This window comes from Lissotriton helveticus, chromosome 3_1, assembly GCF_964261635.1.
Source record: "Lissotriton helveticus chromosome 3_1, aLisHel1.1, whole genome shotgun sequence".
NCBI lineage: Eukaryota > Metazoa > Chordata > Amphibia > Caudata > Salamandridae > Lissotriton > Lissotriton helveticus.
This window is the reverse complement of record NC_136061.1, coordinates 329,314,585-329,331,792: the sequence shown is the minus strand read 5'-3', so window position 1 is coordinate 329,331,792 and position 17,208 is coordinate 329,314,585. Positions and strand designations below refer to the sequence as shown.

The window sequence follows — 17,208 nt, the reverse complement described above, 5'->3', positions numbered from 1 at the left end:
TTTACTAGTCTGACCACACCTTAATTCTCTTCTGCATTGAATATGAACTCCAATTGCAAAACCCAGGCACCAGAGATCCCGAATCATACAGTAGCATCAAGAGCATTCCACCTCATGGATGGTGCTAGTCACTGTCTTAACTCCAGAATGCCCCTTCACTTGTCACTGTTGAGGAGACATGAAAACGTATTTCTCTAAATAAAGTCAGGTATACATCATCCTCTCACCATATTTCTCATTAGTTCTCCATCCCTCTCCTAATACGGCACCTGTAAATCTTTTCTCCTAATAATGGGTATGGTGGCATGGTATAGCAGAATAAGTCCTTATTGTTTGAGGAAGAAAAGGCACTTGTAGTTCTACATTTCCATCAGGGCTCACTTGCTAACATTGATAAACATTAGGATACCTCAACCTATGTTTGGAATCCAAAACCCTTTTTTTCCAAACAGAAATATAATTTTCCAAATAGATTTTTAAGCCATGGCGCTCTAAAAATATCATTTTCTGCATCAACCCAATTAGAATTAAAAACTAGCTCAAATAAGCACTCGAGATGAGTCACCATTTAAATAGCGTTTAAAATTGGATGGAAATGGAGATAAACAGGCAGACGCCTCACTGTAGAGGAATTCGACACTCACGTTAAGGCAGCAGGCTGTTCCAGGGTCCAATAATATAGTGAAGTGTCCAGTAGAAGTGAGTTCATGTCTCCGCTCTGTAGAGAATGGATCCCTAAATATTGGGAATTCCCCTTTTTTGTCATTTCACTTTAAACATTTGATGGAAATTGTTAAAATATTTTTGGCATTAAGGTTTTTTGTAATTTCAGAGATTTCTTTAACTGCATTTTCTGCCACCATAACAGCTGTCTTTGACAAGCGCCCCTCTTGGTGGCATACACTAAAGAAGCATGCCTTGCATATTGCTTGTATTCAAAACAATTCCACTGCTGAGGAGTGTAAGGAAGGTAGAGTGGAACAGATAAGGAAGTATGTCAGACAAGGGCAAATAAAGAAAGACCTGTCATTATGAATTTGATCTAGTCCTCTCATAAATGTATAAAGATCAATGTCGCTGAGCAGGGAAACCTAGGTTATACCAACTGCAGACTTGCTTCACTCTGTTCACCTCTAACCTATTGGAATAGTTCTCTCTGTCAGAGTGGTTGGAGAATGTGTAGGCCAGATTGTACAGGCATTTGAATTATATGTATTGAATTAGCAAGCATTTTAGAGAAATATTATGCCAATAGAATCAATGTCCTTGTATTTATTCCAGTAAAAGAAATGTAAAACCTGTACTAGTACTGATAAGCATCTGATCCATGTATAATGATTTGAATCTTAAAGGCAATAAAGTAAATGTGAGTAGGATCCTGTCGTCAGAGTCTTATAACAGCTGGGTGAAGACCTCACCAAGGACAGTCAAGTCTAAAAAATATTATCACATTTCTTTATGTAAACTTTTTTACACGATATATGAACCAAGCTGGCTAGCACTGCAGATGTCCAGTTTGCCTGACCAAGGCCATGGCTAGTGCAAATACCATCTACTTCGAAATCCAAAAAGTACCAACTCAGATTAATCATTCTCAGTGCTAAAATCTAAACTGTGACATTTCTGCATTGGCTCTTTAGGTGAAACTCCTTTGGCCCTGGCAGCATGCACTAATCAGCCAGATATTGTTCAGCTACTCATGGACAACCCACAGACTGATATCGCCCTCCAAGATTCCAGAGGAAATACTGTGCTGCACGCCTTGGTCACTGTGGCTGAAAACACAGAGGCACAAAACGACTTTATAATTCAAATGTATGACATGATCCTCACACAAAGCAACATCAAGTCACTGGAAACCATAAACAACAAAGAGGGTCTCACATCAATGCAGTTAGCGGCAAAAACTGGAAAGACAGAGGTAAGATTCATCATTACCATCCTGTGAAAGACAAGGGGATAGAGTAGTTTCTGGTGTCACAGGGAGCTTAGGACCATATATATGGAGGGTGAAGCTGGGTTGAATTGGTATTTGTGACAGTGGGTTACATTAGTTGGGTTTACCCGAGCAAAAAGCCATTTGACTTGGGCTCTGTATTCAGATATTTACTCTGGAGCATATGGAATTTTGGAGTTGTCTCAGGAATCCAGTTGTAGTGTTCCCAGAGAATGGGAAGGACATAGGACCTTAGTTATGACTGTGGGCACCAACAGCACAATGTTTTGCCCTTTTCCCATGCTTGCATACAGAGGTTTATTGTAAAGTGTAAATGGGGTGAGAAATGTTCCCAAACACCACCATATTGTCAGTGGGTTTGGAGAATGGATTTTTTCAAGTAAAAACATGTTTTGTTCTTCGAGTAATAAGCAATTAATTTCAGTTTTTGTAGCACTTGCATCCAAGGATTACTCATCATAAGGACAATCCTGGGGGGTCATTGCAAAGGGGGATTATACAAGAAAATGCATAATTCCTTTGATTGCAAATAATTTGCACGGATTTCGACGCGTAGTCCTGGGGAATTCTGTGAGTTCCTAGCAAGTCAGAACTGTATATAAGCTGCATTATATCATTATATTTGCAATTTGTAGAATTATGCCTTGTAACATGATATTACATTATCTGCAGTAATATTTCTAAGGCACGTTCATGGAGACAGGAAAGCTAAATGATTTATAAAGAAGCCAATCAGAGAGTTGCAACGTACACAAAGTATGTATATCCCATGGGAAGTGGAAAGCTTACTTCTATGTCCAATACACTCATTGTTGAAAGCTTGCGACTTAAGGGTTGCAAATCAAAGAATAAAAGGTACCACGAGCAAATCAAATCACGGCTTTTGCCATAGTATCAAATAGAATATCACAACCTTGACCATTCCTATTGTTGCGGTGGTGTCGCTCAAAATATGTAGATTTCAATTTGCAAATCATTTAAGAATACATCACTTTCCTGACTTTATAGAACATTGTCTAGCAGACATTCAGGCACATGCATCAAAGCTTTTTGCGATCGCAAACGTGATTCGCAATAATCAGGCGTTTACGCAATTTGAGAATTTGCAATTCATCCCAGATCTAGGTTGTGTGCGTGTGTCTAGCATAGGTTTTATATAGGTAGGGTACTCTTATGGACATAATACCATGCCTAGACAAGTTTAAAAGCTCTCCCCACTTCATATGTGTGCTGTACAGTGCAGCATGTATGCAAAGTCGGAAAATATAAACATTTCTCCTGTTAGCGTCTCCTTTAAAGTGGTGTTAACGTTTGGGGCTAAACCCTGACTAGAATTGTTTGTAGATAGGGTTTTGTGTCAAAACGCATGGGTAGTAACATGTGAACGCCTATGCATCACCCATGTAACGCACCCTTGGGGCTAAGTAACACAAAGCAGTGCTTTGTGCTGCTCTGTGCTACTTTTAAGGTACTTTCCAGCGCAAAACAAATTTTACGCTGGAAAGTAATGTCCCAAGAAAGAGTTTGTGCTGGTTAGCTGATTTCTGTGACTCAAATCCAGCGCAAAAGGTTTGAAAATCTACCTCTAAGTGTATTAGTCATATTATACCTAACTTTTTCAGCAAAATTTCGTTTATTTGGATTAACACTGAGTAAGAAACACACTCGGAATCTCGTGAAAGTGGGGAACTGGGTCTGTCAATAGCTAAGTGCAATATAGTATAAAGTTAAACAGAAAGTCAAGACCGACATATAAAGCATGGGTGGCAGTAATGATCAAATAGGAGACAGTGGATTGTGAGGTGCGGAAAAATATACAATGCAAGGTGGGAAAGAATGGGTGGACCAGTACCTGGCAATTGGTCCTAAATACTATGGAGCAACAAAGTGATGTAGAAGAAGAATCACATGATTATGTGGTAAATTAGTGTCAGACAAGCAGACGTAAATCTGATAAAGCATATCACACATATTAATGTGAAATATTGTTAAATATGAGATAAAAGGGATAAGCGGAAAACGTGTTAATGAGACAAATTTATACGGTTGGTCACTGCGGGGGGTACCTTTTTGAAAAGATGGATGTAAAATAAAATCAATAAAAAACATGTTAAAAACACAATTTAGGTTGGTCTGTCAAAGTCCCCAGCTCAAGATGGTGTCTGTGTTTCACACCAATTATTTTGTCTTTTTATACAATACACACAGGAGAACCCATGGGCGCTTTCATCCCTCAGTTAGCTTAGCGCCTGTCTCCATTGAGGGATGGTGAATTAGAACTGTATTAATGAGCAGTTTTGCTTTTATAAAAACAAGCACCCCTTTCGAATATGAAGGCTGGGTTCCATGATATTGGAGTACACTTTTTACTTTCGGGTAGCTAAGTCTAAAACGCTTGGTTCGCACACGGAGTGCTTTAGGCAAAAATGCGGACCACCCTGTGGAGAATGCTAACTAGCCTTGACGGGATTTTTTTGCCTGCTTCTGCACAAATCGGACCCTTGCCATTTTCACAAAATTTGGACAGACGTTTTCACTCTTTTACACTCCCGCCCATAAATCACAATCCATTTTAAGGGTTGCCCTTCTCCTGCCTTACGAGGGAAGGGGCTCACTAATGTTATTAGTATTGCATTTTGAATTGCTTCACTTACGCTGTCTGTATGAGTGTTTGTAGGCACTGCACTTATAACTTTTAGTGTACTAATGGTGACCCATGTATAGAGTACCCTTTAGGTTTGCGGTTAACCCTTACCTTCTAGTAACAGACCCTCCTTGCTATTACACTGGACATTGCACCTTCTGAAGTTTCAGTTTTACCCGGTCTACATGACGTCATCTGGGTCCAGATACATTAACAGAAACTATGAAACTGGGATTTTCTCAGAATCTGCAAAGTGTATTACATCAAGAATTATATGTGTTTTTCACAGGTTCAATATCTAACTTAGACATCCCTCTCTGGTGTGTCCTCTTAGACTGAAGAAATTGCCCCAAAATATTTGGCAATATAATATCCTGACCTCTCGTTACTAAATGATCATAGTACGTGTTGATGTTTTTAAGATGTAGTGAGGATAAATCATTAAAGACATGCACCTCTCTGGTACTTTTTTTAATCCTATGGAGTGAATACACCCTGAGTAGAGGACATGCAACTTTGAGGTGTTAGACATTCCCTGAAATCCCTGACAGGGCGAGATATTGATAGCCTACCTTCCCCTTAACCCGTAAACTGAGAGTCTGTCAGTTGCTAAAATGGGCTGCTTGGCCACAAAATACCTATGTTACATTAGTGGGTGGCACTAATGATGAGAAACCCTAGACACAGGATATTTAATATGTGTTTTTCGACAGTACTGCCCCCATGAGGTGTGTCCTCCAGTTTTGGGAAATATCCAATTGATGACAATCTTGATTTTGCATTTGCTTGAAGCACCTTTTAATGTTTGAGTTACACCCTTTAGTCCTAAACTCCCAAATGTTAAGGTATTGCATATAGAAGTAGGCTTTCCATTTCCTATGGCTTATACAGATTTCTATTTTGTCTCTTTGGGAGGAGGCTTTTTCCAACAATGTATTTTTACTCCTAGCTCCAGTGTGGCATAAGAATAGATCACTGTCCTGGGGATATCATGCTTGTAATGTTCATACATTTGTTATACAGCAGTACACTATTGATACATAAGTGTGATTAAAATATTTTGCCGGATATGCATTCACAAACTATGATAGCTGAGTTTGTTCGAAACATTTTGACATCAGTTCACTTTGTTTGAATTCTTTCAGATTTTGCATTACATTCTCAGCAGAGAAATAAAAGACAAAGAAAACAGAGTCCTCTCTAGAAAATTCACCGACTGGGCTTACGGTCCAGTTTCATCTTCACTTTATGATCTGAATGATGTGGATACGACCACAGTAAACTCAGTTCTTGAGATTGTAGTTTACAACGCATCAACCACGGTAAGAATCTGTAGATCATTTCATTTGTAAAATAATGAAACAAGGAGTCTATTCTGCAGCATGAACAGAGCATAAAAATTGTGCAATCAGTTCTGCAACTTAAAATAGGGTTCTCATGGGAAAACACTCAATTGGATGACAAGGAAAAACAAAAGTGCATTAATTCAATATTCACGCCTTCTATACCCGAATTTCAAAACTGGGCTTGGTAATTTGTTATAAATAATCAACATGGCAATCGACTTCCACAGTGTGAGTAACCTGGAGAATATTTATAATTTTGTGGGACTTTGTAAGGAAGTGTATAGTCAGAATATTTCCAAATTTAAAAACATTCTAAACTTAACTAAAAACAAAAACTTCAGAGCACTTAAAATCAATCAACGTTGACTATGTGTTATCAACAGTCTTATTTTTAACAAACATTTCTCAAGTTCAACCATGCCAGCATGTCTTGCATATGACGCTGCAGCTGTCGCAGCAAACTTCTTCTGGGAGGCCTGGTGTCCCTCTGACATAGAGTAAATCCAACACATGTTTCGCCTCCCGTGCATATGCCGCAGCAGGCTTCTTCATAGCTACAATTATAAATGTATATGATTTATGGGAGGATCACTCATATAGAACCTTAAACGTCAAATCCTTTACCTAACTTTATCTGGTGGAGATCAAATATTATTTAAAAAAATCACAGTTACATACTCTAGATGACTATAAGAACTTACTCTATATCAGAGAGACACCAGGCCAGGTGAGTCCTATTCTGTTTATTACTTCTGAACCTGGGTGAATATTTGTGGTTAACAACTTCACATGACCATTTATGAATGGCTTAATACATTTTCACTAAGAGGTACTTTATTTTGACCAATAATAACACTATCAACTAAGATAGATAACTCTAATTTCCTGCGCACCGGGTGATTTGGGTCACCTTGGTACAGGTGATTGCTCTCTAACAGTAACTTACATGGGGACTACTCCCTTAAATCAAGGACATTTATGATTGTAGCCCTGAAGAAGTCTACTGCAACATCTGCAGTGTGAGATGAAACACATGTTGGACTTACTCCATATCAGAGGGACTCCAGACCAGCCCTGGATAAGTCTGCTGAAACATCTCCAGCATGAGACGAAACATGTGCTGGCATTGGTGAACTTGCGACAGTTTTGTGAAAATGAAGCCTTGATACTACGTACTCAGCACTGACTTATTTGGAGTGTTCGGAAATTTAATTTTGTGCCATTGGGCCTTGTTCCAGCAGGGGAATATCAGGTGGCTCTTCCTCCTCCTTGAGCACTGAACACTTGAGAGCATCGTTGGATACAGACACTTGAATTGTTTTATCTCTATAGTGTGTGCGCTCTCATCCCCAGCCACCAACTTTTCTTTCTTGTCTAAAATTAAATGAGTTGGAAAACAAAATACATTACCCAAATGGTGGCAAAATAAGCACCAGGTTATTTAATGAATAGTGCCATTTAGTTCATATATCATTAGATTTGGTATGTTGCTGTAACAATTGTGATGGGTGTTTTTTCTTTGTGCAGTAACACTCTGCCCACTGTGATCATATTAGAGCTTTCAGATCTGTAACAAGTCCTCAATAAAATGTAGGTAACAATAAGGACATTTGAACAGAAATTGTGTATTTGTTTAAACTTGCAATTTGTTATATGTTATATCATTTATTTTTCAAATAAGCTTCATCATATGCTATATTCTCTTTTTTATTTTGATACAGAACCGCCATGAGTTGTTGTCTTTGGAACCCTTGCACACCCTGCTCCAGATGAAATGGAAGAAATTCGGAAGATACATGTTCTTTATGTCTTTCTTGTTTTCTTTACTGTACAACATTGCACTAACAATGGTGTCCTACTTTCGACCCCGTGGAGATGAGGTTTGTGAACTGCAGAATTCAAGACTAGCTAAAGTAAATGAAACTTGGCAGTAACCCAAGTCTGATCTATTGAATGTCATGATATGCACAGTGGAAAAAAGATATTTCCACCTCTCTGCTCCTCCTACAACCCACAAATGTATATGCAAGTTACTTACACTTATGGTAAACTCTTCCATGGTACTATTCGCTTGTAGCAGATAGCTCAATGCTTTTAGAAATGTCCTGCTAATTTAAATTACAGACAATATGTAGTGTATTTTAGCAGCAGTGAGAAACCTTGGCCCTCTCATGGAACACTATTTATATCTTATTGGAAGCATTTATGTTATGTTATTCACATTCGTATATATCCAACCAGTATAGTTATGGCACTGTACAGCATTCTCTATCTGGGCATCCTTTTGTGCAGATATGTTTAGTAAAAGCCTAATCTAGATGGTAAGCTGAGAAAAAAAGATACATTCTGATATATGTGAGTTACAGGACTGCAGATGGTCATTTACATATTCAAGGAAGTAAAACAGAAAAGCAGCATGTTTTCTTGTTTGTGTTCACTTACAGAATAGTATACCAAACAGTGTTAGGCGTATTATGAAATGTTACATGTTTGCAGCTATGACATTGTGTAGTGCAAACTGATAGTATGTTTAGAAAGGCTTCAGAAAGCCAGTTTTGCAAGATTGTTGCCAGCCAGTCCATTCAGCATAGCAATTGTATATCACTATCTGTAAGAATTAAAGTTAATCTGGGTTTATCTAGTACATTAATCTCAGGTAGACGAATAACAGAATGCTTTTGAATTAATGTTTCATTCAACAGGCCTCCATCTCTTATACTAGCATTAATTGTCCATTCAGGAAAATACAATTTTGACATGGCTTGTATTACATTTACTCATTATACCTTTTGCACTAGCTTCAGGTAGTTTAATCAGCATGTAGGTAGACCAACAAATACGACCCACTTCAGGAAAAAAAATGGCATGACCATATAAGATGTATAGGGTGTAGTTCATCCAATCAGTATGATTCATCCATGGTATTGTCACTACGTAATCTATGTAATCCAGCCAGCAAGTGTGGTGATACATGCAGACAGTTATATTGCCCTGAAAAAGAAAAACATGTACTGTTTGCTATAGACAGACAATTCACAAAGACTAATCTGTGCTGTAATTTGCAGACAACCACTTAACAAAACAAAGTTCATGTTTTAACTGTAAACAATTTACAAACAAATAAACAGGTAGTTTAATCAAGAAGAAACATCCTGCAGGTGAATCAATTGATTGTTTTCTGTAGAGATTCCATGTAGTGCATTGGCTCTTTGCAATGTACTCAGCATTTCACTGCAATCACCAGGGTCATAACGTTTATTTGATAAGCCCACATATTCCACTTCCTTCACACTTTTCTGGGATTTTCTCCAAGGAATCTAATAAACTTGGAATGCCATGTTTATTGGTTATGAGTCCTTATTTAGCTCTCCAGTGTTTTAACTTGTGCTGCAGTAAATGTTTGACTTGAAATGATCGTTTCTGATCTTCAAGGCACTTTATGACGTAGGTACTTTGTAACTTAGTAAGCCTTTCAAAATACAGCATGACATATGAGTTCAAGTTCAAATTAGTCTTTATTTCGACTTTAAGTAATGAAAGACATACATAAACATATTGAAACAACAATTCATCAATATTAAATCCATAAAATGTTTACAAGGGAATTCATCACTTAATCATCCAATTATTGTTATCCAGACATTAGGTACTTCGACACAATGAGTTAAAAAATAAATAAGTAATGTGTTTAATAATATGATATATACCGATGGGTAAAACATTCTCTTCTGAATACATGAGATCTTTTTCTCAGTTTCAGAAAACCTATGTCAGGAGTAGGACTGCTTTCTGTATCAATTACAGCTTTTAAGCTGTAATTAATTGATTTCAGAGGAATGATAATGTTTCAGTGTGGCCATATAATATTGGTTTTACTCACACTATTGTGGTGCATTCAAAGGACCAATGTTATGGAACATTTAATGAGAATTGTTATTGTTATGCCTTTACAGTACTTATAGTACCTCATTATAGTAAGATAATATGCATGTGTATAAATATATTGTAAATCTGCATTACTTTAATAAATCTATCTTTTCCAATTTTGCAGGCTCTTTATCCTTTGGATATGACTAATGAAATGGGATGGATTCAGCTAGTTGGCCAGATATTTATCGTTGTGTGTGCAACATACTTCATGGTCAAAGAGGTAAGCCAATCCTATACTTCTACATTTTCTTTTTAGAAAATTATTTTGACACTTTCAAAGGAGATTTACTTTGATTTGATGGGAGCAGTGGATGGTAGTATCAATTGCATTTATTTAAACTACTATTTGTTAAACAAATGCAAATTAGAACAATGAAAATCCCAAAATTCATTCTGCGGTTCCAACAAAAATATGTGTGCTGTGTTCCATAGACTGCCATTTGGTTCAAATTGTTAACTTTAGATTATTGTTTTTTTCTTTGGTTTAGAGTGTAGTATTCTTCTTGGTTCGCCCATCAGACCTTCGATCAGTTCTCTCGGATGCCTGGTTCCACGTTCAGTTGTAAGTTGCATGCTACAGGTTTTGTAAAATGTGGATTAATAGTATTAATTATTCCTAAACAGCATAAATCATTGAAAATAATAAAATTAAAAACATTTGAAAACTTTGCAGGCCCTGATATGCCTCATAAAAATTGTGTAAATATATCTCAATTGTAAAGTGACAATGTACTTTGTGTAGATTCAGTGTCGGAATTGGGTAATTGGTTTGTATTATTAGCATACAACAGACAAAGATAATATATAAATAGGGTTAAACAACTACACAATAGCATTTTCATAGCTTCAACGACTACCCTTTCTAATAATATTTACAGCAGATCTCTTAGCTCATCTGTATACCATAAGAACAGTGTTTATATCAGACACATTGAAGCTATTCCTAAGCCATTTAAGTCACTGTTAGGTAACTTAGATGAGTTAATTTTTATTATAAATGATTTGCAATATAATTCTGTTACACAAAATACCAAAAAAGATGAGGCAAAGTGTCTTTATGGGGCAAATAGTTCTAAAATGAGATGATGAAAATGATGCAGTAGCAACGCTTGGTGTATGATACCTAGAACATAAACCACATTTCAATTTATTTGGTTAATTATAGAAGTCTTTAGGAAATATACATCTCATTAACACTATGAACACTATGAATATTAATAATAATTAACATTAGTTATAGCGAGTTTGTAGTTATAGTTAGGTCTGAGTTTACACTGGAATCGAATCTGCACTAAACTTTCTGAAACAAATGTATCAGGTTTGGGTTTAGTATGTTCAAAGAAACAACTGCAAGATTGTTATGTGATTTCTCTGTGTCATCTTTTATTAAGGTACAACAAAATGGTGTTCTACATGACCTGATTGTTAAATCAACTGTCAACACATATCTTTCTTTCAATTTCATTGTTCATTGACTAATGATTTCTTTTTACTTTCACAGTTTTCTTCAAGCTGTGCTTGTTATCCTATCTGTGTTTTTCTACTTGTTTGGGGTGAAAGAATACCTAGCACTCCTTGTCCTTGCTATGGCACTAGGCTGGGCCAACATGTTATATTACACCAGAGGTTTTCAGTCACTCGGGATCTACAGTGTTATGATTCAAAAAGTAAGTACATTTGCTTTTCTTCTGTAGAATAGCTTCAGTTGTGTTCAATATTGACAAAATGTCAGCATTCTTAATTGAAGTGCCTTGCACACTAGAGTTTTATTACAAGAGTGTCTCATCATAGTCACACAAAATTGAGCAAATCTAAAATGATTTGAGATAATACCACATAGTTATGAAGCTATGAATGCCCCAAATGTTATTTCTACTACTGTGAGTAGGTAACTTATGTATTTTGGAGTACAACACAACACGAATAGTTTATTAGGGATTGTGACTATAACTCACACCCTTGTCATGCACTGCTAATTGCCCCACATATAACATCAGTAATAACATCTTCTTTGACATCATTGATAATACTTTACACAAAGCAATGTAGGCAGTGGACCACTTTAACCCTTTAGAAGCACCAACCCAATGTATCACCAATATTAATATAAACTCAATCTTTCAAATAGCGTGCAATATTCAAATACTCCCTGCCCTGAGAGTATGTCCCAAATCCTTGGGAAAAAATCAGTAATGAACCAAACTTTGAAAAGCACCGCCAAAAAAAATTTACTTGGAAAGGAATTGGCGCGCGGATGCAGGAGACGCCAGCTGGGGGTCCTATACTCTGACCCTGATAGGTGACTGCCTCTAAATAACTGAAAATTAAAAGTCGACTGAGGATTTTGAAGTCTGACTATCATAACGGTGCAGGACGTGCACGTTACGCTTTTCAAGGTTAGTGCCATATGGAGAATAGGAAGGATCATGTACATCGGAAATCACGATGAAGAAATAGTAAAATACATCTGTTGATTATAAGGTATATATCATATCGCCAATAATTATTTTGAAACAACTGGCAAAAAATAGCCTATTTGTGGAGAACAACAATATATACGGAGGAAACGGACATAGCGAATAATATTTGTTTCTGGATACACTTCGTTTATTATTTATCGACGTTGGGAGACCATAATAACATCCCATCTCAACATCTATTGCGCCCTGAAGAAGTTCCGCTTGACGGAACGAAACGCGTTGGCTGGTACCTTAATGGATAATTAAAGGAACATTGAACTTTTTTTGGCATTTACGGATTCAGCGTCTCTTATTTTGAAAAAATATTCTTGTCTATGGAACTTTATCAACCACATATGGTGGAGATTGAAAAAATTTTTTGGGGCGGTGCATTTCAAAGTTTGGTTCATTAATCATTGATAATACCACTGCAAAATTTTCAATTCAATTATTAATGATAAAACTTTCAGTACGGGGCTGTAGGTTATAGTTACCATAGGCACGAGTTACAGTTAATTGAGATAACTATAACTGGTACGGTTCAGTGGTTTTGTTTGTTTAAAACTGTATGTTTTAATTTACATTTCCACCTAACTTTAAAGTTACTTCAACCTTTTTTTTCAATGATAATTGTATATAAACAGACACATCCACATATGACATATGCAACACACACTTGTTTTTGCTATGTGGTTAGCTTTTATGTTTTTCATACAAGAACAAGTTTATATTTCCAAACAGTGTAGGACCACCATCTTACATGTTGCAATATAACTGCAGGTGTGACTCATTTGGTTTAAAATTGCAGTAACGGCTCTGTCCCACCTGCCTATGTTGATCTCCATGCCAATTTATTTTGTGACTTTACACATAGATAAGCTTCTGAGAAATGCGGATTAGAATTTATGCAGCTTTGATCTTTTGAATTCATTATAAACCAGAGGAGAAATAGTATAAGACAAAAAGCATCTATTTCAAGGTTTTTTGACCACTCAGGGGCAGATCTGCAAGGACTGGTGCATCTCAGCAGGGATGCGCCAGTAAACTTGCGACTCGCAAAACCACCCTTGCGCCACAACGGATGTGCCGCATTTACAATGTGGCACAAGGATAAGCATATGTGTGTCGTATCTGCGGCGTAAGGTTGGCGCAGTGCTGGAGTTGCGTCACGGGCATGAGTAACTCCAGCACTGTCCCAAACCGGCCTATCTTTAACATTCTGCATCACTCCTTCCGCCTGCTTCGAGCAGGTGCAAGGTTTTCACGCAGCGACACGGAAAAGTGGCTCAGTGAAATCTTGTAGATTTCACTGAGGCACTTTTCCGAGGCTTTCCTGCAACGGAACGCCCACACCGTGACGGTATGCTCACATTATACCTGACGCGGGTATAATGTGGTGTAGGGGTTTACAGCGTGATGCATCTCCCTAGATGCGTCACATTGTAAATCCATCGCAGCGTGGCACTTGCTTTACGCTTCCGCTGCCTCACATAAGTAACTCAGCGGCGGGGCAAATGTGTCGCACGGGGCTCGTTTATCTGCCCCTCAGTGTTTTAACAGCATCTACACCAGCGTGAGAAAACAATTCTTACTTTCACTGTCATATAATGACTTTAAGCCTTCAAAACCACCCATTTATTATTTCATGTCTTTATTCTCAGGTCATTTTAAACGATGTGCTGAAGTTTCTGTTTGTTTACATCCTGTTCTTGTTTGGATTTGGTGTAGGTATGTATTGTTTGATCGTTTTCATTATTATTACTTATATGATTATTATTATTGTTACATGCATTTATAGAGTGCAGCAGCTGCCAGTAGAGGTGTCCAGGTGCTGAGTTTACAGAAAACAAAGAGAATAATTGAACATCTTGCTGTTTTAGCAGGTGTAAAGTCAGGTTTTAAGCCTTTCTGGGACTACAATAAATTCTTGATGGAGCAAAGATGCTGGAGGAGGCAGTCCCACAGGTAGGCTGCCTGAATAGAGGAAGCTCGACCACCAGAATTGATCTTCTGAATTTAGGTTTACAGAGTAAATTGAATGATGCCGAGCATAGTAGGCGACTGGGTGTATACCGCTGGCTTTCCCTCTTGAGGTACAGCGGACCAGTGCCAGGAATAGCCTTATGAACCAGAAACAGTGATTTTAAATACAATGAAGAGAATCAAGAGCTTTACAGGCAGAGGCCTTAAGTTGGCAAGATAAAGCCCATTTAGCTACGCTGATTCAATGTTATACCCTTTTGACTACGTAGTCTGGAGTGCCTAAAAAGAGGGCATTACCATAGACCATTCTGTTCAAACGGTGGACTCCACAAACAGAGGGTATGTATGACTTGGAAGGAATGGGATGATTTTCCGTAGTAACTTCATAAGAGAGAAACTGATGGCTGACGGTTATGTCACCTGACTCACAAGGCTGAGAGCCTCATCAAAATAAAATACAAAGTTCTTGACTGAGATCAAGGATGAGGACATATTCCCCTGGGTGTTGTACGATCTCGTCCAGAAATTCACTGTTAATGACCATGGGATATTGCAAGTGGAACAGCAGATTACCAATGTCTCATCTTTATTGATTTGAGAAAGCTCTGACTAAGCCACACAGCTAATGCATCTATGCAGGTATTGAAAGCCTCAAAAGTGGCTGAGGAAGATTGATCCACTGAAATGATCAGCTGAATGGCATCGGCATAATTTATCAGGTTAATCCCTTGATCACAGATCAACTGAGCCAGTGGTTTTAAATTCAAGTTAAAAAGTGTGGGGCTCAGTGACGATCCCTAATGGACTCCTTGATTGATTGGTCTGAACTCAGATTGAAATGGGGAAGATGAACAACTTTGCTTATATTCTCCAGATAGGACCTGGACCCCCCACGTGCCATACCTCTGACTCCGACTTCTTCCTATCTGTTTAGAATACTTTTGTGTGAGAACGTATTGAAGGTGGCTGACAGATTCAGTAGTACAAGGTCACAAAGTGACACATCTGATACTATACGAAGGTCATCCAGAACCTAGACTGAGGCTGATTCTCTGCATGGCCAGAGCGGAAACCATATTGAACATGTTCCAGTAGGTGATGCGGTTCCATGAAGTCTGATAGACACCTTTCCACAAATGTTTCCAGAATTTTTAATAGAAATGCAAAAGCGAGAAGGGTCACAAGTTGTTAAGGTTTGACGGATCTGCCGTTGTTTTTTTCAGTGAAGGGACCACCTACGCTTTTTATTAGTTCACTGGGTACTAAACCTGTAGCTAATGATCAATTACAAATGGCTCGCAGGGGCTCTGCCAAAGAGGCAGCCATTTTGTTCCAGGTTTTCAGCTGTAAAGGGTTAAGAGGTAAGCCTTTAGAAGCAGAGTTAGTCAACAAAAGAAAAAGATCAGGGTAAATCTGTTTGAAATCGGATAACTCTGGAGTGATTTTACCTTCTGCATGGAGACTGGTAAAAATTAGACCAACTCCCACCGAGGAGGCAGCAAGTATCAGAATAGATAGTGTAGCACATGTAACAGCAAGCAGTGCTATCTGGAAAAAGACTGAAGATGATGATGGTGATCTTAGTCTAAAAAAATAGCTAAGATTGTCACACAGATCTTGAGTGTGTTGGATTATGTGTGACAAACAGCTCAGATTGGCCAAAGACATAATCAAACAATAATGGCACATTAGTCGTACAGTTAAAATCTTATATTTTCAAATTGCAAGTATTAGTTTAGGGAGGCCAGTCTGTACCCACCTGCAAAACTGCCCCAAATGAAACAAACAGGCTACCCAGGTTCAAGCCAGACATGATCAATGAAGCGGGCTCATATGGAGTCAGAGGCCTAATATCTCTAGCCCTCTAAACACGTTTTTACAAAGTCAAACACTTGATAATCATAAACCATCCTTAGCACGAACAGCACAGCGCTAACATGGTTCTCCATCTTCCTCTCCAATAAATCAAAAGAATTTTCACTCCTACCATTCCTTTTATAAATTAAGAACTCCAGTGTGCGACTCCACAATTATACACCTTGTGACCCTACAAAATCAATACATATTTGACACCCCACACAACTCTGATCAAATTCTTCACCCTCACATTCTGCAACTCTGCAGAAAACACACAAATCATCCTAAAAGCCAATTATACTGCAGGTGATCAGTCCAACAGCCACTGCCATAAAGTACTGAAAGCTTGGGTGGACCTGAATTGCATGAAAAGTATCCATATCCCATACAAATTGTACCACCAAAAACAGTCTGGAAGCCTTGAAAAACATGCTAGAACCCCTCACTTTAGAGGGGCACTCAGGGTCCTACGTGTCATCTACCAGTAACTGTTGTCACGTCCAGTAACTATGTCACTGGTACCTCTGTCATCGGTAACTCTGAGAGTGCCCAGTTACCAGGATGAACAATGGGTCTGTAGAATGTGACCCTGCGTGCATTGCATACATTACTCAAAAATCAACACAAATTTAGGATTCTCCATTTACTCTGAAGTTCAAGTTACAGATCATTTTCAAATCGTTTCTGTATCTTTGTATATTGAACAGAAATGTTTGCATTCTGAGGCCATGGTTAAATATTGCTTTTTTATTTAATTAATAGTTGAGAACAATCTTGATGTAACCTAAAAGTAGCAATATTTTCTTTCAAAATAATTAATGATCATTCGCTCTGCGGCTCAGCAGGTCAACAAGAGCTTGGTATTTCACAAGATTAATGCTAAAAGAAGGAACAGTGGAAAGACTGGGAGATGTCTACATCGAAAGATGACACAGAGAGACACAGCCATACAGAGACATGGAAACCGTGAGACAATGACATAGGGAGATTCAGAAGCACGGGCACTTTAAGCTACACACTGACAGAAGGAGA

General features: G+C 38.0%; 1 protein-coding gene across 1 annotated transcript in view; it reads left to right on the top strand.

Annotated features, from left to right (window-relative positions):
- TRPV3 (transient receptor potential cation channel subfamily V member 3) overlaps positions 1 to 17,208 on the top strand; it is a 90,265-nt gene that overhangs the window by 57,414 nt on the left and 15,643 nt on the right. The window contains exons 8-14 of the mRNA XM_078683589.1: positions 1,641 to 1,921; positions 5,747 to 5,923; positions 7,669 to 7,827; positions 9,999 to 10,097; positions 10,366 to 10,439; positions 11,379 to 11,544; positions 13,998 to 14,064. Of these exons, the coding sequence (XP_078539715.1) occupies positions 1,641 to 1,921; positions 5,747 to 5,923; positions 7,669 to 7,827; positions 9,999 to 10,097; positions 10,366 to 10,439; positions 11,379 to 11,544; positions 13,998 to 14,064 (1,023 nt within the window). The remainder of the gene's footprint in view (positions 1 to 1,640; positions 1,922 to 5,746; positions 5,924 to 7,668; positions 7,828 to 9,998; positions 10,098 to 10,365; positions 10,440 to 11,378; positions 11,545 to 13,997; positions 14,065 to 17,208) is intronic.